Source organism: Polypterus senegalus, chromosome 4 (genome assembly GCF_016835505.1).
Source record: "Polypterus senegalus isolate Bchr_013 chromosome 4, ASM1683550v1, whole genome shotgun sequence".
In the NCBI taxonomy this organism is placed as follows: domain Eukaryota; kingdom Metazoa; phylum Chordata; class Cladistia; order Polypteriformes; family Polypteridae; genus Polypterus; species Polypterus senegalus.
In genome coordinates, this window is record NC_053157.1 from 43310802 (window position 1) to 43331679 (window position 20878).

General features: G+C 39.4%; 1 protein-coding gene across 3 annotated transcripts in view; it reads left to right on the top strand.

The window, feature by feature from the left end:
• The first annotated feature begins 1854 nt into the window (after positions 1-1854).
• Positions 1855-20878, top strand: part of vps13a (vacuolar protein sorting 13 homolog A) — a 268114-nt gene continuing 249090 nt past the window's right edge. For 2 of the 3 annotated variants that reach the window (XM_039750560.1, XM_039750562.1), the window contains exon 1: positions 1855-2289. In XM_039750560.1, the coding sequence (XP_039606494.1) occupies positions 2190-2289 (100 nt within the window). In that variant the 5' untranslated portion in view covers positions 1855-2189. Of the gene's footprint in view, positions 2290-15313; positions 15344-20878 lie in introns of those variants that run through there. The other variant, XM_039750561.1, reaches the window with a different exon arrangement.

Genomic DNA, 20878 nt, shown 5'->3' on the forward strand with positions numbered 1-20878 from the left:
GGCATTATACATGAGGCCCCTGATGTTATACTTATAGTCTGAGGTGCACAGAGTGAAAAGAAAAGGAGATAGCTCAACTAGGCAAAGACAGTCCGTCTACTCAGCACCCTATCACTGTTCAGCTTGGCTCACTGCCACTAACACATGCTACACAAGTCAGTATATTACTTTGGGGTGGTGACTGATGACCACGTGTCCTTCATGGACCATGTTGCTATGGTCCCTCAGTCTTTCAGATTTACTCTGTACAACATCCACAAGATCAGACTTTATATAGGCAGCTCAACCCCTAGTCCAGGCTTTGGTCTTGTCATGTCTGGACTGCAACTCTGCTGGCAGTAGCAGAGATGATTCAAAATGGAGAATCATGTCTGGTGTTCAACCAGCCAAGATGAGCACATGTCACTGCTATTTTCAGATCAGTACAATGGCTTCCTGTATCAGCATGCATTAAGTTCAAATCCTTGTCATTTGCTGACAGGGTAGTTAGTGTGTCTGCACCTATATATGGAGACACTTCTAAGGTTCTGTGCTCTTTCTCAACCATTCAGGTCTGCTCTTGATCAGTGTCTGGTGATGCCACCTCCGGTAATAAATCTCAGACTAGACTCTTTTCATGTGTAGCTTCATGCAGGTGGGATAGGCTGCCCACCTCTATTGAAAATTCTAACTCCTTCTGTGTGTTTAAAAAGTGTTTGAAGATTCTTTTGTTTTGTAAATGTATTTCTCATAATAGCTGTTAGGTTTTGTAATCTAGGAAATGTTAACAGCTTGAATTTTCATTCTGAACTCTACAAATGTGTTGATCAATTTGTAACCCTGTTCTGTAACACTTGTTCCCAAACAGTTCCCCAGACTGAAGTTTAATCGATTATATTGACCTCTTCTATAAGTTGCTTGGGATAAAAGCATGTGCTAAAGCAAGTACTAAGCATATAAATAAATGTAAATGAGAGAGGACTTTTCCTTGTATTGTCCCAGTGTTGCCCACATTCATATCAGAGACCCAGTCCTTGAATCTCATAAACTGTAGACTGCTGGACAGACAGTCAATTATCCAGGATACCAAAGCCTCAACCACCTGTGTAACTCTAAGTTTACCCTTTAAAAGAGATGGCTGGATGGTTCGGAAGGCACTGGAGAAAACAAAAAAAAAACTAAACAGCCTTGCGCTACATATGGTGGTGTATTGGTAGTACTGCTGTCTTGCAGAAAGGTGACTTGGGTTTGTGTTCTGGATCCTCCCTGAGTGGAGTTTGCAATTCTCCTCATCTGTGTGGTTTCCCTCCCACCGCTCAAAAGACATGTAGGTCAGGTGAACTGGTGTGCGGGTGTGGGCTTCCCCCTGAGATGGACTGTCACTCTGTCAAGGGTTTCTTCCTGCCTTGCATCCAATACTGGCTGGAACAGGCACCAGCTCCTCAACACCCCAGCAACCCTGGTCTGGATTAAGCAGGGTAGAAAATGTAATAACTTTGTACTACATATGTGATTGTATGGTTTACACTTCCTTGTTTTGTATTTTTTGTTTCAGGTGAGTACTTCTCATTTGCCATATATCTATAAGTGGAGACTCAAAAACAAAAAACTGAGTCAAATTCCTTGTTATGTGTGCATATCTGGCCAATATATGTGCTTCTAGAATTTTTTTAAGTTGTGACTTTGGCACATTTAAGCATTTATTTTAATAAGCCGTTAATGTTTCCACGTGTCCTGGAAAGCATTTTTTCGAATTCATATACGAGAGGCAAATTTTCACGTGGCATTTCTTTGCCTGGTTAACTTTACCCAACTTGACTGTATGAAGATCTTCAGGCCTCCAACTGCTTCTCTGAGCGAGGAGTGGCTGACGTCACTTCCGTGTGTCAAGTCATAAACTGGTACAGAAGACAGTCGCCAGCACTCGCGGCTGGTACAGTAGCTGCCGTTTAGGTTTCAGAACCTTCGAAGTGTCTACGCCTTGTACATTTCTTACAAAAGCGGACTGGATGCGCTGCTCCTCCACACTTTCTGAGAAAATCTACTACTGCCTGTATGCGACGGCACGCGCTGCCCACTGGGAACGCATTGTGTTTCGCGATAAGAAGCTGCAAAAGAGGAGGAGTTTGCGAAGACGGGAGCTTCGGCTAGTGCGAATGTCTCGTGCTTTTTCAACTGCTATGGTTATTGAGGAGTAGACAGCGTGCAACATGGTGTTTGAATCGGTGGTGGTGGACGTCCTGAATAGATTCCTTGGGGATTATGTGGTGAATTTAGACAGTTCACAGCTTAAGCTCGGCATATGGGGAGGTAAGTGGCGCAATTTGAGACTTAATACGGGAATGGGTGTGTGTGGTCTGTTAGGATTATCGTCTGACAGTTCAATACGGACCTGTAAACACAACCCGAGGTGCCCGCCTGTGTGTTCTCTGTAGTATTGGCCGATCGCACGCCTTTTTTCCGTCCGAATGTGTCATATCTTCTCACCTACAAAGAGAAGTGCTTCTGTTCGGCACTTCTTTCCACTCCTACCCGCGGTGGCCGCGAGGCTTTGGTAGCGTGGCGCCACCTCGTGTGCACAGCCTCTCCCGTATAATCGAAGCAGCTGTCAAGGGACTATCGCGTCCCGCGGAGAGGAGCTTTTGGTTCTGCTCGTTGACCTTCATTTGTGTGACAGCTTAGAGAAAGCAAAGAAAGTGTTGTTTGGCGGATGGTTGACTGTTTTGGAGTTCGTTTTCGGACTCGGTCAGTGCGAGCAAATGCGTCTTTAATGTTTTGATTCTTTTATTATTTTTAATATGCCATTCTCAATTCTGTCCCGTGGAGGCCGGAACTAACCGTGATCATCGGGTGAAAGGTACAAAGCAGACCTGGACGAGGCACTAGTCAACCAGAGTCTATTTGGAATCGCTGATTCACCTGCCAGCATAAGCAAGAGGGTGTGTTAGAAAAGCACTTTGATGAATACCATGAAGACACAGGGAGAACATGCAAACCCAACACAGTAGCAGGGCTTAACCGCTGCACAGACATGTCGAAATGTGCAGCATTCATATATGCTAATACTCTTGTAAACAAGCAACGTTATCACAGGTTTCACTGTTATTAAAACTGAAGTAAAACGTTTGTTGCAGTACTTTTAAACACAGCCTTGCATTACAAATGGTTTTGTAGGGTGTTGGGAGAAGTAATATATGGTTTTTATGCAACTATGATGGCTCAGATATAAATAAAGTTAACAAGTTAGACAATGTACGCATGTTGTAACATTTAGTTAAATAATATAAAAGTTGGAGCATTTTGCTTTTTTATTTACTTCAAGACTCTGTTATGATATTTTTGTTTATTAAATAGTTTTGTAACTAAGTGAAACTTGACAGTAATATCGATTAATTGAATGCATTCCATGTGTTAGTAGACTCCATCAAACATATACTTTTTAGCAGTACTTTACAAAATAACATTCATACACAGCAAGTTGCAATTCAAATGTTGTGAAAATGGAATTGATTGATGTTTGTTAGTGGTGGAGGGTCTGTGACTAATTGTTATTCAGCTTAACATTTTTGAAAGTACAGAATCTCCAATGGAGTAGTATCCAGCAAGCAGCAATTGAAAAATAAGAAAAAACTGTTGAAAGAAAATGATCACTTCTAGCGTAAAATCACTTACCTATATTACACAATGGAAGGAGAAAATTAACTGAATGAAGCTCCCCATCAAGCTATTAATATCAGTTAAAATATGGTTATTTTTAAAACCTATATAAATAAGTAAGAACTTGGAAATAAACTGATTTACTGTATAATGGGAATAGGAATGTTAGACAGTGGGCATGAGGTTTGGGGGCTTTCCATGATTGTTAGTGAATATCTTTTTGACCTTAAGGTCAGGGACTGGGCACCAGTGATCAGGGACTTAAACCACTGAAGCCACAGCTGTTAGTGGAGTAGAAGAGATTGTGACACCAAGGCTGTCTGAAAGGCATTTAAAAATTTTGGTCCAGAGTGATGTTAATTTGCTGCACACCCACAACATATGCCCCAATAAGGCTGGAACTTGATTGCAACGTTCACATGTTGGATCTTGCCCTGAAAACATTTCGGACAATTTTAAACAAGACAGATGTGCTTGATAGATGATTTTAAGTTTAATAATTAAATGCTTTGCACATATGGAGCTAGAGTGAATTCTGTGCATGGCTGCCTTTTACTCCTTTTCTCAAATGTGTATTAAGAGATCCTTTTCCTGCTGTGGGATCTTTGAAATGGAGGAGCTTTAAAATGTTTTTATATACTGCAGAAATGCTGTCCGAGTCCTCAAAACTGAAAATTGGGCAGGTTTTGTTTATCAAAGTTTCTAATTTGGAGGTAGTGAACGAATTGTGTTGATGGAAAGTTAAATCTGGAGTGTAATTGTTCATTGGATGCAAAGACATTGTCTACAGTATGTACATATCTCTAAGTGATTTAATCCTAAATTTTTTCCAAACATTAAAAACTGAGTACGTTTGAGTGGGTGAAAAAAGGTGGTTATTGTGCAGAGGTGCCACAGATAAAAGCTTCTCTTGGTTCCATATTCTGAGTGAACGAAGCACAATTGGGTTGTTAGTATATTGGTGGTAACTTGTATTTACTGAGGTACAAAGCAAGGAATATAAAGGGTAGCACATGTCATGTACGCAGGATGCAAAGTCAAGTTATGCATCATACACTGCTCAAAAAAATTACGGAACACTTAAATCACACATTGGATCTCGATGAACAAAATATTCAAGTGGAATATCTTTACTGAATAATACTGTGTAATTTGTTGAGAACAAAATGTTCACCAACTCATTGAGGGCTAGATTCAACATCATATCGAAAATCAAAGTCAAAAAATGAAATCACATGCTGAACCAATTTGCGTGAATTTCATCAGTGCAATTCATTATGTAACTCAGTAGTGGGTATGGCCCCCATTTGCCTGTATGCTTTCCTGACCATGTCTGGGCATGGTCCTAATGAGACTGCAGATGGTGTCCGGAGCGATCTCCTACCAAACCTGCATAAGGGTGTAAGTGAGGACCTGGATGATCTCTGATGGTACTTGGCAGCAGTGGCGTAGGATGCTCCTGTATGTAACATCCCAGAGACTCTCAGTTGGATTCAGGTCTGGGGAATGTGTGGGCCAGGCAATAGCATCAATGTCTTCATCATACAGGAACTTCCTACACACACTGGTCACATGAGACTAGGGCTTGTCCTGCACCAGGAGGAAGCCAGACCTCATGGCACCAGTGTAAGGTCTGAACAGTGACTCTGATGATTTCATCCCAGTACCTAACAGCAGTCGGGGTACTGTTGCCTAGTACGTGGAGACCTGTGCGACCCTCCAGGGATATGTCTCCCCAGACCATCCCTGACCCATCACCAAACTGGTCATGCTAGATGATTTTGTAGGCTGCATAACCTCCACCACGTTAACTCCAGACTCTTTCACGTCTGTCACATGTGCTCAGTGTGAAACTGCCAATTGTGGTATTCTCTGGTGAATGCCATTCAAGCTGCATGGTGGTGGGCTGTGAGCACAGGTCCCACTAGAGCCTTCATGCTGCCTTCATTCCACCCTCCTGGAATCTGTTTCTCACATACATACCAGCAGCCAGCTGGAGGTCATTTTGTAGAGATCTGGTAATGCTTCTCCTGTTCCTTCTAACACAAAGGAGCTGGGTTGGTGGCCTTCTACAGCCCAGGGCCCTATCCAGCTTTCCTGACATAAAGGCTCATCTCCTGGTTATCTCCTCCATGCTCTTGAGACTATGCTGGGAGAAAAAACAAACCTTCTTGAAACGGCATGTATCTACAGTATGCGCCAACCTGGAGTAGCTGGACTACTTATGCAACATGCATCGGCTGCAGGTACTGCCTCTTACTACCAGTAGTGACCAGGGGCCTCATGCATAACGCCGTGCATAGAATTTGCACTATAACATGACGTAAGCACAAAAGCAGAAATGTGCTTACGCACAAAAAAATCCAGAGGCAGGAGTCTGTGCGTACTCCAACTTCCATGTTCTTCCACTACATAAATCCCAGTCAGCGTGAAAAGTATTGCTCTTGCAATATGCAAATCAATATAAATAGCCCTTAAGCTCAGCGTTCTGTGAAAAGACAATGGGAAAAGCACAGGTGAAAATATAAGAATTTAAGCGAATACCAAGTGGAGGCAAAGGAAAAACATAGTATTTGTTTTTAAACAGTGGTATAATCGACAAAAGGAAGTTGATCGAGTGACATAACGTGTCGGAGAATCTCAAAAGCTCAAGTTCACAAAGTCGCACAGTGCCAAAATAAAAAAGAAGTCACATATCAAAGTCAACGTGAAAAGGTGAGTTGTAGCCCACCGTCTGAGTGTTATATGAAAGTTTATTAGGGTACAGACAAAACAAAAAATAGGCACACAGTGGGGGGAAAAAAGCACAAACTTTAATCTTGAAATTTCCACTTTAATCACGTAGTTTATTTTGTCATTAAAGTAGAACATCATAAACTTCATCTTAAAACCATTGAATTTACTAGTTTCTCAAATCCCTTTCGTAACTAAAGTAGCATGTTAAAGGCTTTGTTTTGTATTTGATCTTCTATGTGCTCTATGTGTGTGAATCACTATGTGCTTCCATTCTTTCTCTTTCTCCGACAGGACACAGAATCCATTACATTTGTGATATTACAGCTCTCTGAATAATTGAAATACTGGGATGTATACGTGATATCAATTTCATGATGATTGGAATGAAAGCATGTTATTAAACATGGGAAAACGATGGCGCAGTGATTGTTCATGTCTCGCACAAGATGCTGCTGTGCCATGCGCAACCTTCGATGAAATAATTTATTGTAGTAGTACTGTCTCTTTCAAACGTACTATCCTCCAATTCCTGTCCTTACTTTTTTTTCCCCAAATACCCAATCGCCACACAATCAGCTCTGTAATAGACGTTAAGCCATCTGTAAGCTTACAACGACGATTCTTTAAAACTCTTAAGGAACATTGAAATATCTTTATAGTACATGTTTAATTATTCTATCCGTCTATCCTTCCAGTGTCACGCCAGCCTCAGTAAATATACAGCACGAGGCAGGAACGGTACGTGAACTTGCTATCGCTCCGGCACCGTGTCCTCACATGTTTAATTATTAACAATACAAATTATTTAAATGAAGTTAAAGTTTTATCTGTATAATCAACATATTTTGCTGCATTTCATCTTAAAAATGATATCGTCATCATATGTAAATACGCGCTTTATAAAATGGCACAGGTTGTGCAATATTATAACTGTAGTGCAAGTTTACAGTGGGGTAATTGTACTTATAAGTACAGACAGTTCTACAAGGAACAATTGATTGAGTGCATTTATAGTTCTTGGGATGAAACTGTTTCTGAACCGCGAGGTCCATACAGGAAAGGCTTTGATACGTTTTGCCGTGGCTGAGGCAGCGTGTGCTTGATGCTGTATACCAATACTTCTCTTTCTGATCAGCTGCTGCTATGATTCCCCTCTCCGATACAATGATATAAATACTCTGAGTGGTGCAGTGAGTGTAATATGGAAAAAGATGTCCCCCTGTGGCAACTCCTAACGGGAGCAGCTGAAAGAAGGAGGTGCAATGAGAGTAACGGCGCTAAAGCAGTTATGGTATTTGGAATACTATGGCTATTCCCTGGACCATTATATTGTTACAGGTAATTTACAATGAGATGCATTACACTAATAAACAATATGCGATTAATTTCAGTGTATTTATAAAGCCTTGTCAGGAAAATCAAGGATAACCACACAGGAACAGTAGCATTGCTTTGATGTTGGGTGCCGCCAGTCTGCAAAACCAAGCGGAGAACTTGCGTACGACAGGGTATGAGGTACCGTGGAAATGTGCGTGGCTTTACAGCAAGTTTAGGTTTTATACTTCGTGATTTGAACGTGGAAACATTCTTACGCAACATTTCTGTGCGTATGCACCGTTTATACATGAGGTCCCAGAACACTAGCAAAACACGAAACTAAAGAAGAATCAGTCAGGAAGGATAAGGAGGGAACAATTGTCCATTCCCTTTTTTGGGTGTTGTGTTGCTGTTGCCCCTCCAGTGTACCTGTTGTCACTTTCATTTACACCAAAATAGGCAAAGTTGATTCACAATTGCTTATGCTTCCTAACTAGACAGATTTATATTCCTGAAGCTTATAGACTTTGTGTTAGAATGTGATGAGTAAGTGTTCCCTTAATTTTTTTTTGAGCAGTGTATTACCTGGTTTATAATCATATGTGCATGATGTGAGTATATATAGAGCTTTTGACTAGTTTTTTACAATGCTTTGTGAAGAAAATAGGATTCCGTTTTTGTGAGATTTAATCATGTTTTATAGGCCTTGTTAACACTTTGAATTAACATTTCTTTTGTATTTGGATTGTATCTGGATGTAAATTAGCTTGATTATATTTATATCTGGCATTAGAAATGAGTACATTAGAGGGTCAGCTCAGGTTAGAAGGTTGGAGGACAAAGTCAGAGAGGTGAGATTGCGCAATGTTGGTTTGGATATGTGCAGAGGAGAGATGCTGGGTATATTGGGAAAAGGATGTTAACGATAGAGCTGCCAGGCAAGAGGAAAAGACGAAGGCCTAAGAGAAGGTTTATGGATGTGGTGAGAGAGGACATGCAGGTGGTGGGTGTAACAGAGCAAGATGCAGAACAGCTGAAAAAAGAAGAATAAAATACAGTATTACTTTGTATTAGGAAAGAGCTTAGTAAAGTATACGAGTATCAAGAAATCCAAAGTCGTCTTTGCCACACACAAATTCATATTGGCTTCTGCTTATGGCTTTTTTTTGTATGTAGATAGAAAATGGATCAGCATTTATATTTTCACTAGCAGAATACCCGCACTTCGCAGCGGAGAAGTAGTGTGTTAAAGAAGTTATGAAAAAGAAAAGGAAATATTTTAAAAATAACGTAAGATGATTGTTAACGTAATTGTTTTATCATTGATATGAGTGTTGTTCTATCTATCTATCTATCTATCTATCTATCTATCTATCTATCTATCTAAATACCCGCGTTTGGCAGCGGAGAAGTAAAAAGAAAAGGAAACATTTTAATAATAACGTAACATGATTGACAATGTAATTGTTTTGTCGTTGTCATGAGTGTTGCTGGCATATATATATATATATATATATATATATATATATATATATATATATATATATATATATATATATATATTAAAAAAACAGGGTGGCCCACGAAAAAGTAGCCAGCCTTCCTGCCAGAGTGGCGCGCCGATTGACTACCCTCATCACGAAAGCTGTGTAGACGTAGTGCAAACGTGTGAGTACGAGCTGAGCGACATGCATTCCATTCCACAAAGAATCATTTTCAGCACTTTCTGTAAAGAGTGAGTAAAGATTTTTGCATTTCAAGTTCTTTCTTTCTTTATGGAAGGGCGCCTTTTTTCACCAGGGAGGCAGGCTACTTTTTTGTGGGTTACCCTGTATGTATGTATGTGTGTGTGTGTGTGTGTGTGTATTATATATAAGATCTATCTATCTATCTCTGCATATATACTGTATATACACATATATATACAAATCTACATATATATAGATTAGGGGTGAGACTCGATTTAAAAAAATTAATCCAATTAATTAGAGGCTGTGTAATAATTAATCTTAATTAATCGTATGTAATCGCACACGTAAATTTGCCCCAAATGGCAAATTAAAAAAAAAATTTTTTTTAGTGGGCGACAGAATCAAATAATAGACATGGACATGAATATTGTAAACTCAAGCTCTTTTAATTTCTGAAAAAAAAAAAAGCTTTTAAACTGCATTTTGAATTTAAAACAGAAACAAAAATATCATCCCTGGTTAAAATTGGGCAGACTTAAAAATAAAGTGGTAGTTTAAGTACTTTAAGTACATTTTCATAATTGTATTGTCTTTAATAAATAATAACCAAAATTTCAACATAAAATGCAGTTTTTCTTAAAAAAATATGTCAGAAACATAAAAGGTAATTTGACCAACTTAATCTTTAAACTCTGAGTAACCTTAGCCAAAATTATTTTGTACATTAGGCTAAAACAGTGTGATCATTGAACATTTTGTAATTAGATGTAATTAGAATTACTAACGGTCACGGAAGTCCAATGATCCCCAGTAAGAGCCACAAAGTCCGCTTTCTGTAATGCATCTAATTTTGCTTGCTTTTCAGTGTGCACAAAACCAGGCTTTTATCAAGGCTTCGCTCGGGTAGTCTTTTGAAATGAAATTTTCCTCCGATCAGTCGTAGGAACGCGCGTTATTCCGACTCTAACATTTTTGTAGCTGTGATGTGTGCATCAGTGTAATGGATGTACCAGGAAATCATGCATTGACAAAAGTTCCCCTTTGTATGGAATTGAAAGTGTGATTAAATGCGTTATTTTTTGTTATGGAGTACATGCATCGAAGCTTCTCAGCTGTGCTTGTGCTAAGAAAAGGAAAGATTTTAAAAATAACGTAACATTATTGTCAATATACAGTAATTGTTTTGTGAGTGTTATTGAGTGTTGCTGTCTTCAAGGATTTGATTATCATTATTTGTTTCAATCAGGGTTGTATTTGTAGGATGTGTTGTGTTCAAGTTACATTCCGTGTTTGTCAATCGTTGTAAAGATAAGAGGTTTTATTCATCGATTCGTTTCTTACTGCATCAATAAACAGCTCGTCTTCCTCTTTATCTGAGATGTGACACACTGCATGCACAGGTTTTTTTTTTTACACTGTCTTCCTTTAGCGGGACATTCACTTTTTCCACCGTGTGCTTTGTTTCCGCAGTAGCTGCACTTATTAATATGCTTGTATGTATCAGACGCTTCATATTTTTTTTCTGCCTTCTCAATTGTGTAATTCGGTTTTTGTTCAGCACTCTTTGGAACTGTTGCTTTTTGTCTGTGCACTGCGTCAGTTCACGTGAGCCACTTCGTGTTCTTGCATCGAAGGTTCCCAGCTGTGCTGGTGCCATCTCGTGTGATGTCCACGGCTGTATGTAATGTCAGCTAAGACCCGGCACTTAAAAGTTTCTCTTGCAGTTTCGCTGAGTTTGTGCCAAACACCACCCTGACCATCTCCTCTTCCTCTGCATAAGCACAGTCCTTCACCCGTGAATATTTAGCGGCACTGTTTCTATTGGATTGCCACTGACGGACGGCCTTATATGGGCAGGCAGTAAATTACAAACACCAGCAGCAGCCTGTTTATGAACTTAATTTAAACTTTAGGTTTACACCGTGCTTTGTTTCCAAAGTAGCAGCACTCATGAATATGGTTGTATATGTCAGTCGCTCGCTTCTTATTGTTTCGCTGCCTTCTCAATTATATAATGCATGTTTTCTTCAGTGCTTTTTTGAGCTCTTCCTGGTTTTCTACATACTGCGGTGATAGTCAGTTCACGTGATTACGTGTGAGGCGTGATGACGTCACACGAAACTCTGCGCCCCACGGCCATCCAGCTCAACTCCATTACAGTATATGGAGAAAAATAGCTTCCAGTTATGACCATTACGCATAGAATTTCGAAATGAAACCTGCTCAACTTTTGTAAGTAAGCTGTAAGGAATGAGCATGCCAAATTTCAACCTTCTACCTACACGGGAACTTGGAGAATTAGTGATGAGTCAGTCAGTGAGGGCTTTGCCTTTTATTAGTATAGATAGCAAAATACCCGCGCTTCGCAGCGGTGAAGTACTGCCTTAAAATATTTATTAAGAAGAAAATTAAACCTTTATAAACTAAGGCAAAATATAACCATAATTATTTGTTAAGGATCTCCTTGTAAACCACATTGTCAGTTCAGCCCTCCGGTTGTAATATGACCAAGCTGTGCACTGAGCTTACTCTTGAGCATGCAACGTACAGTTGGCCATGTGAAAAGTAATCTTGTTTCAAATCTCACAGCTTGGATTGCTGCTGTCTTAATCGGTTTGAGTTTCATGGTTTGTTCCAATTACGACAGTATTTGCAGGACTTGTGTTGAAGTGACATTCGGCATCTGTCAAGCGTTGTAAGCATACAACCGGTTTCATCGATAACTTCACATCCAGCTTTTGAGAGTTTAAACATTCATAAACATCAAAGTGTCCACTACTGAAATCGTCACCTGTGAATCTAAGAGGTTTAAGAGGCATTGGTGGTTGTTGAAAGGTGTAAAATATTTGGCCATTTCGGTACACTTGAAAGCAACAACCGAACAATTCAGCGGCAGCCATCAACTCACATGCAGATGCATAGGTGAAGGGCTTAAGAATTTCACTCTTATAGTGCTCCTGTGTAGTATAATTATCTCCATCAGTCCACACCTTGAACCTGTCCCAGTCATTCAATACATAAGACACAATGTTCCTCCGAATATCAAGAGTGAGCCTGATATGGCCGTGCAATATGTAACAAAGAGAATGGAAAAGGTAGGTGCCATCTCTGGGAATGGAAACCACTCGGTAAATAACAGTTGTTTGATCAATGGTGATCACCTCGATAGACATGTTAATGCGGGTACGGTTGGAATGATAAAGGAAATGGGTACCTGAACAATGTAAAGTAAGTCTAAAATACCTACACAATAACTATAATCATAATAAATGAACAATTAAACAGCGGAGAAGCTGTGGATTAAATAAAAAGGCTGTAGTTATCAGCAGGGTGACGTGAATCCCGTGGCGAAGCAAGGAAGGGAATGTAGAGACTGGAGTGACTGACGGCCTTATATAGTCAGGCAGCCAACAACGTGGGAGGCGTTGGGATGGGGGACCCAACGCCGCCTCACACGGTGACCGAACTGCAGGCTATAGACATATATATGTACATAAGTAGGATTCAGTTAGCGTTGGGAACCCGTGTACCAAATTTCTTGAAGATGGGCCCATAAGTAACAAAGACCGTTGAAAACTTCAATATGGCGGCTGACAGTGGCGTCATACCACCGAAATAAGTACGTACATTGGTTTCGGTTAGCGCAGGGAAGCCGCCTACCAAATTTCGTGAAGATGGGGCCATGAATAAGAAAGTTCAACATGGCGGACGTTGTTGACCGTTATGACCATTACGCGTAGAATTTCGAAATGAAACCTGCTTAACTTTTGTAAGTAAGCTGTAAGGAATGAGCCTGCCAAATTTCAGCCTTCTACCTACACGGGAAGTTGGAGAATTAGTGATGAGTCAGTGAGTCAGTCAGTCAGTCAGTGAGGGCCTTGCCTTTTATTAGTATAGATTAAATGTGTTCCCTATCCATTTCTACCTACCTCCGAATATGTTCTGGCCATAACTCAAATCACAAGTGCATTTACTCTATTTATTTTATAGCTGCTACCTGATGGTTCTTGTATTCTTAGAAATGCAGTGTAACCATAGTGTCAGGTCAGGCCTAGCTCTCTGAAGCAATAAATTAGAGCATGTTTCTTAAAATTGATAGATGGATTAATAATGTGAATGGAACTACACATACAGTAAAAAAATATCAAATATTTTATATTGTGCCTGTCGGATTGACAACTGGTGAAAGAAGGGATACTAGATTTTTTTTTTTTAATTTGATACCAATACCAATGAACATCGTGATACTCGATACCTATTCAGCACCTCTGCAAAAACTGAAATCCCATTCAGCAGCTTTTATTAAGTCGCTCCATTATTCAAGTGAACAATATTGTGACTTTTCATAATAGTGGTATAAATATATATAAATACTTATAGTAATAGCACCTTTAAAACAGCAGTATATCCAATAATTAATCCTTAACTAATCACACCATTTTTCATCTCATAAATACTTACGCAATATACTTTTATGCACCGATTTTAAAATGGCTATTTATTTGCATGCTGTGAGGTTGTAATATAAATTATTGTAATAATTTTAAATTGTACAGGTTTTAAATGTAATTTTATACCGTATTACAGAATAGTATGACACAGTCTCGGACTATCTGAAAATAAACCTCATCCACTTCTCCGGTGCTCATTCGACACTGGTCACACTTTCATCAACTGCAGGATTTGCACATGTATCACATTTCACTTCAGTTGTTGAATGTTCTTTGCAGACAATCATTGCAAGAAGAACTTCACATCATTGTCATACATACACAAGTTCCTGTGTGGTGTACCAAATGCACCATATGGAACTTGTGACTGTGCATCCACTCATAAAACCGGCTGGGGGCATACTGGAGGGAAACCATTGCGACACAGTATTTGTAGTGAATCAAGCTAAGAAGAGATGACGGATGCTGCTGGTAGGTTCAAGTAAAAGGATGTTGGACAAAAACAACTGCGCGAGTAGTTAACAGTTAATTATCCAACTATCATTTAACTAAACCAATATTGGCATTCATAAATATCAAAATATAATTCAAGGTTTGAATTTTAATGTGTGATGAACATGTAACAACAAATGTGGCGAATTTTATAATCTTGGGTTTATTGCAGCATAGGGTTTATGAAGAATGATATAATCACAGACTACCTAATTTATCTTACCATGTGCATATTATAACTTTATTCTCTTGTCATTTTCTCTGTAGTAACTGGAAAATATTGTTTTCGATCAGTCTTAAAAATAAAACTTGAAACATTATTATATCTGTATCTTTGAATTAGTAAATTTATTTATAATATATATATACACACACACACAGTGGAACCTCGGTTCACGTACAACTTGGTTCACAACCAAAAAGCTCGCCAATCTTTTGCCTCGGTTCACAACCACACACTCGGTATACGAACAAGCCAGTTTCCCTTGCCTGAGCTGAGCTGAGCTGAGAGAGAGAGAGAGCAAGAGCGAGCGAGCAAGCACGTGCCTGCTGGGGAGGAGGAGATTGCTGCACGTGTTTGCCTGCCTATCTGCAGGCTGTACATGCAAGCGCACCATCCCCCCCACCACAGGCAGGCTGAGAGAGAGAGAGAGAGAGAGAGAAAAAGCGAGCGAGCCAGCCGTGTGGCTGCAAGAGCTCTGTTCATTGTTCTCCTTCCATTGGCTTCTAAGCAAGTGAAGAGTGGTGAGAAGAAAGTTTTGAAGAAAATTGAAATAGAAAGGTGGAAAAACTGTTTACCAGTTTACTCATTTACCAATCTGAGAACCCTCCTGCTTTCAAACAGCACAATGTAAACAAAGCCAGACTGCCAGCAAACATGAAGGGTTGGGTCACAAGAACTTTGTTTTTGGAATGGCTGCATGAGGCTTTCACTCCCACCAGCTAAACAGCTAAAAGCACCAGAAACCCGAGAAAACACCTGAAGGAAAACACTTCATGCCAGAACTCGACTCATGCAAGGTTAGTTTTCTTGGTGGTTTTTGTATTACGGATTTTTCAAAAGTTAATTTTTCAGTTCATAACGCGATTTGTTGCAAATGTTCGCTTTTTTCCTTGTGCTTAAAACTCATGAAAGTGTTTACAGATGGAGTTTTTCATAGCGCGATTAGGAGCAATGTTGCCTTTCTCTTTTTTTCAAATGTTCCTTTTTTTCCCGCTGTGCTTAAAACTCATTTTATAAAAAGTGTTTACAGCAATCAGGCTTTAAGTTTAATAGCGTGATCTCCTGCAATCTTACTTTTTTGGTTGCTTGTGAGTTGGTTTTTAAATGCACTTCGGATTTGGTCGATGTTCCTTTTTTTCTGCTGTGCTTAAAACTCATTTAAAAAAAAAATGCTGCGTGAGCACCTGCTACAGAGCAGCTGACAGGGAAGGGATGGGGGGGGGATAGGGGTGTGTGTGTGTGTGTGTATTATATATATATATATATATATATATATATATATATATATATATATATATATATATATATATATATATATATATATATATATATATATATATATATATATATATATATATATATATATATATATATATACTAGCAGAATACCATGGAGAAGTAGTGTGTTAAAGAAGTTATGAAAAGAAAAGCAAACATTTTAAAAATAACGTAAGATGATTGTTAATGTAATTGTTTTGTCATTGATATGAGTGTTCCTTATATATATATATATATATATATATAATATATATATATATATATATATATATATATATATACACATACTGTATATATATACACACATATACATACTGTATATACATATCTACATATATACTGTATATACACATATATATACAAATGTACATATATACATATATATATATATATATATATATATATATATATATATATATATATTAGGGTGGGACTCGATTAAAAAATTAATCCAATTAATTAGAGGCTGTGTAAGAATTAATCTTGATTAATCGTATGTAATCGCACACGTAAATTTGCCCCAAATCGCAAATGTTTTTTTTTTATTTAAAAGCGGTTTTAGTGGGCGACAGAATCAAATAATAGACATGGACATGAATATTGTAAACTGAAGCTGTTTTAATTTCTGAAAAAAAAGCCTTTAAACTGCATTTGAATTCAAAACAGAAACAAAAATATCATCCCTGGTTAAAATTGGGCAGACTTAAAAATAAAGTGGTAGTTTAAGTACTTTAAGTACATTTTCAGAATAGTATTGTCTTTAAATAATAATAACCAAAATTTCACCATAAAGTGCAGTTTTCTTCTTAAAAAATAAGTCAGAAACATAAAAGGTAATTTGACCAGCTTACTCTTTAAACTCTGAGTAACATTAGCCAAAATTATTTTGTACATTAGGCTAAAACAGTGTGATCATTGAACATTTTGTAATTAGATGTATTTAGAATTACTAACGGTCACGGAAGTCCAATGATCCCCAGTAAGAGCCACAAAGTCCGCTTTCTGTAATGCATCTAATTTTGCTTGCTTTTCAGTGTGCACAAAACCATGCTTTTATCAAGGCTTCGCTCGGAAGTCGAAATGATCAGTCGTAGGAGAGCGCTTTATTCCGACTCTAACATTTTTGTAGCTGTGATGTGTGCATCAGTGTAATGGATGTACCAGGAAATCATGCATTGACAAAAGTTCCGTTTGCTTGGAATTGAAAGTGTGATTAAATGCGTTATTTTTAAGCGTTATGGAGTACATGCATCGAAGCTTCTCAGCTGTGCTTGTGCTAAGAAAGGGAAAATTTTAAAAATAGCGTAACATGATTCTGCGTTAACCTAATATTTTTCATACGTCCCAAACCAAGGAGATCGAAGGTAAAATGAATCGGTAGCGTACATAGTCAGTACATCCCGAATGTCGGCGTGCGTTAGGCGAAGACTCTACAATTGCCACAGCGTGTGGCTTGTCTATGCTAAAGTATGTATTGTAGATCGGGTATATATATACATTTATATATATACCCGTGTATCAGTGGAGAAGTAGAAGTTATGAAAAGAAAAGGGAACATTTTAAAAATAGCGTAACATGATTGTCAATATACAGTAATTGTTTTGTGAGTGTTATTGAATGTTGCTGTCATCAAGGATTTGATTATCATTATTTCTTTCAATCAGGCTCGTATTTGTAGGATGTGTTCAAGTTACATTCCGTGTTTGTCAATCGTTGTAAAGATAAGAGGTTTCATTCATCGATTAGTTCCTTACTGCATCAATAAACAGCTCGTCTTCCTTTTTATCTGTGATGTGACAAACTGCATGCACGGTTTTTTTTACACTGTCTTCCTTTAGCAGGACATTCACTTTTTCCACCGTGTGCTTTGTTTCCGCAGTAGCTGCACTTATGAATATGATTCTATGTATAAGGCGCTTCATATTTTTTGCTGCCTTCTCAATTGTGTAATTCGGTTTTGTTCAGCACTCTTTGGAACTGTTGCTTTTGTCTGTGCACTGCGTCAGTTCCGTGAGCAGCTTGGTGTTCTTGCATCGAAGGTTCCCAGCTGTACTGGTGCCATCTCGTGTAATGTCAGCTAAGACCCGGCACTTAAAACTTTCTCTCGCAGTTTCAATGAGTTTGTGCCAAACACCACCCTGACCATCTCATCTTCCTCTGCATAAGCACAGTCCTTCACACGTGAATATTTACCGGCAGTGTTTGTATTGGATTGCCGCTGATGGACGGCCTTATATGGGCAGGCACTAAATTACAAACGCTAGTGGTAGCCTATGAACTTAATTTAATATAAACTTACGGTTCACGCCGTGCTTTGTTTCGCAGTAGCTGTACTTATGAATATGCTTGTATGCATCATTTGCTTCATAATGTTTTTCTGCCTTCTCAATTGTGAAATGGCGTTTTGTGCTGATCGCTGTTTGGAGTTCTTCCTTGTGCTCTACGTACTTACGTAGGAGGCGTGATGATGTCACACGAAACTCCGCCCCACGCCATCTCAACTCAAGACTCCATTACATTATATGGGGAAAAATAGCTTCCAGTTATGACCCTTATGCGTAGAATTTCGAAATGAAACCTGCCCAACTTTTGTAAGTAAGCTGTAAGGAATAAGCCTGCCAAATTTCAGCCTTCTACCTACACGGGAAGTTGGAGAATTAGTGATGAGTCAGTGAGTGAGTCAGTGAGTGAGTGAGGGCTTTGCCTTTTATTAGAGATATATATATATATATATATATATATATATATATATATATATATATATATATAATTAGTGGACTGTGTCCGACAGTTTATCCTGGCCAAGCCGCCAGATGGAGCCCTCCCTGCAGTATGCAGGTGCCCCGAAGACCAGCAGGGAGTCATGGACTTTGTCGTTTTTATCCTCAGCCCTGCTGGATACCTCAGGGGCCGCAAGTGGGAGGTGCAGGGAGGACCAAAGACTTCTTTTTGCCCTATACCCCGGAAGTACTTCTAAGTCACATGAGCGGAAGGGATGATGAGCTTCCGGGGTAAAGATAAGTACTATTTACCCTGACCCGGAAGGAATAAGGACTTGTGGACTGTTGGGCAGGAACACCTCCGGGTCAGGGAGTATAAAAGGTCCATGGGAACTCCCAGACAATGAGCTAAGCTGGGTGGTAGGAGAGATGGACCACGCCTCTATCTGCGCAATCTATAATAATAAAAGGCAAAGCCCTGACTGACGGACTGACTCACTGACTCATCACTAATTCTCCAACTTCCCATGTAGGTAGAAAGCTGAAATTTGGTAGGCTTATTCCTGTAGAAAGCTGAAATTTGGCAGGCTTATTCCTTATAGCTTACTTACAAAAGTTAAGCAGGTTTAATTTTGAAATTCTACACGTAACGGTCATAACGGTCGACAACATCCGCCATGTTGAACTTTCTTATTTATGGCCCCATCTTCGCGAAATTTGGTAGGCGGCTTCCCTGCGCTAACTGAAACCGATGTACTTACTTATTTCAATGGTATGACACCACTGTCGGCCGCCATATTGAACTTTCCAACGTCACCAGTTTTCAAACTTCCCGTGTAGGTAGATGGCTGAAATTTGGTAGGCCCATTCCTTACAGCTTACTTACAACAATTAAGCAGATTTCATTTCGAAATTGTCCGCGTAACGGTCATAACGGTCAACAACGTCCGCCATGTTGAACTTTCTTATTTACGGCCCCATCGTCACGAAATTTGGTAGGTGGCTTCCCTGAGCTAACCGAAACCAATGTACGTACTTATTTCGGTGCTATGACACCACTGTCAGCCGCCATATTGAATTTTCCAACATCACTAATTCTCCAACTTCCCGTATAGGTAGAAGGCTGAAATTTGGCAGGCTCATTCCTTACAGCTTCCTTACAAAAGTTAGGCAGATTTCATTTCGAAATTCTATGCGTAATTGTAATAACTGGAAGCAATTTTTCTGCATATACTGTAATGGAGTTGAGCTCGAAAGCCGTGGGGGGCGGTGTTTCGTGTGACATCATCACGCCTCCCACGTAATCACGCACTACGTAGAAAACCAGGAGGAGCTCCAAAAACCGCTGAAGAAAACACATTATATAATTAAGAAGGCAGCAAAACAATTAGAAACGAGCGAGTGACATATACAACCATATTCAGCGGCTTGTGTGAACTGACGCAGTGCGCAGACAAAAAGCAACAGTTCCAAAGAGTGCTGAACAAAAACCGAATTACACTGCTACGCTCAAATAGACAAACCACATGCCGTGGCGCAATAATAGAGGCTTCGCCTCTAGCACCGGCGTCCGAGGTTCGATTCGAGAGGGATGCACTGAGTATGCGGCGCTTCCGATTTATTTTAGCCTCGCATCCCCTTGGTTTGAGACGTATGAAAAAATATGCGGTTAACGCAGAAAGACAGATCACCAATTGAAGCTTTATGAATAATGGATACTTTATTCGCGATCATTTGATTGTTTTGGTAAAGCCATACTCCGTGTATTCATTAAATGAACGGTAAAAAAGTAAGAGCGAGGGGAGGGTAACTTATTGAGGCAGGCAGGCAAAACCACAATAGCACGCGGGCTCGATGTACTGTAGTGCGCGTCAACTCGATCTGAATTGCGCGATCACATTTGAAAAAATCTATCATTTCAAATTCTATTTAGTCCATATGTGTCAAACTCAAGGCCCGCAAGCCACATCCGGCCCGGCGTGTAATTATATCCGGCCCGAGATCATTTTATATATTATTGTTATTAATGGCCCGGGGATATGAAGTGCTGGTAACACAATAAACTACAGATCCCATAATGCAGCGCTTCAGCTGCCTTGCTGAACACTTATCGCGTTAATCAAGTCTAGCTTATGATGCTGCAAGTTATTGCGAAGCTAGCCCACACGATGCCAAAGAGAGAAGGTGATTCTGAACATAGAGCCTTTAAAAACCGATGTGAGGCTGAGAATATGTTTACTGACATTGCCGGTAAACCCGTGTGTCTCATTTGTGGAGCTAATGTGGCTGTAATTACAAAATTTAATCTAAGGCGGCACTATGAGATAAAACATC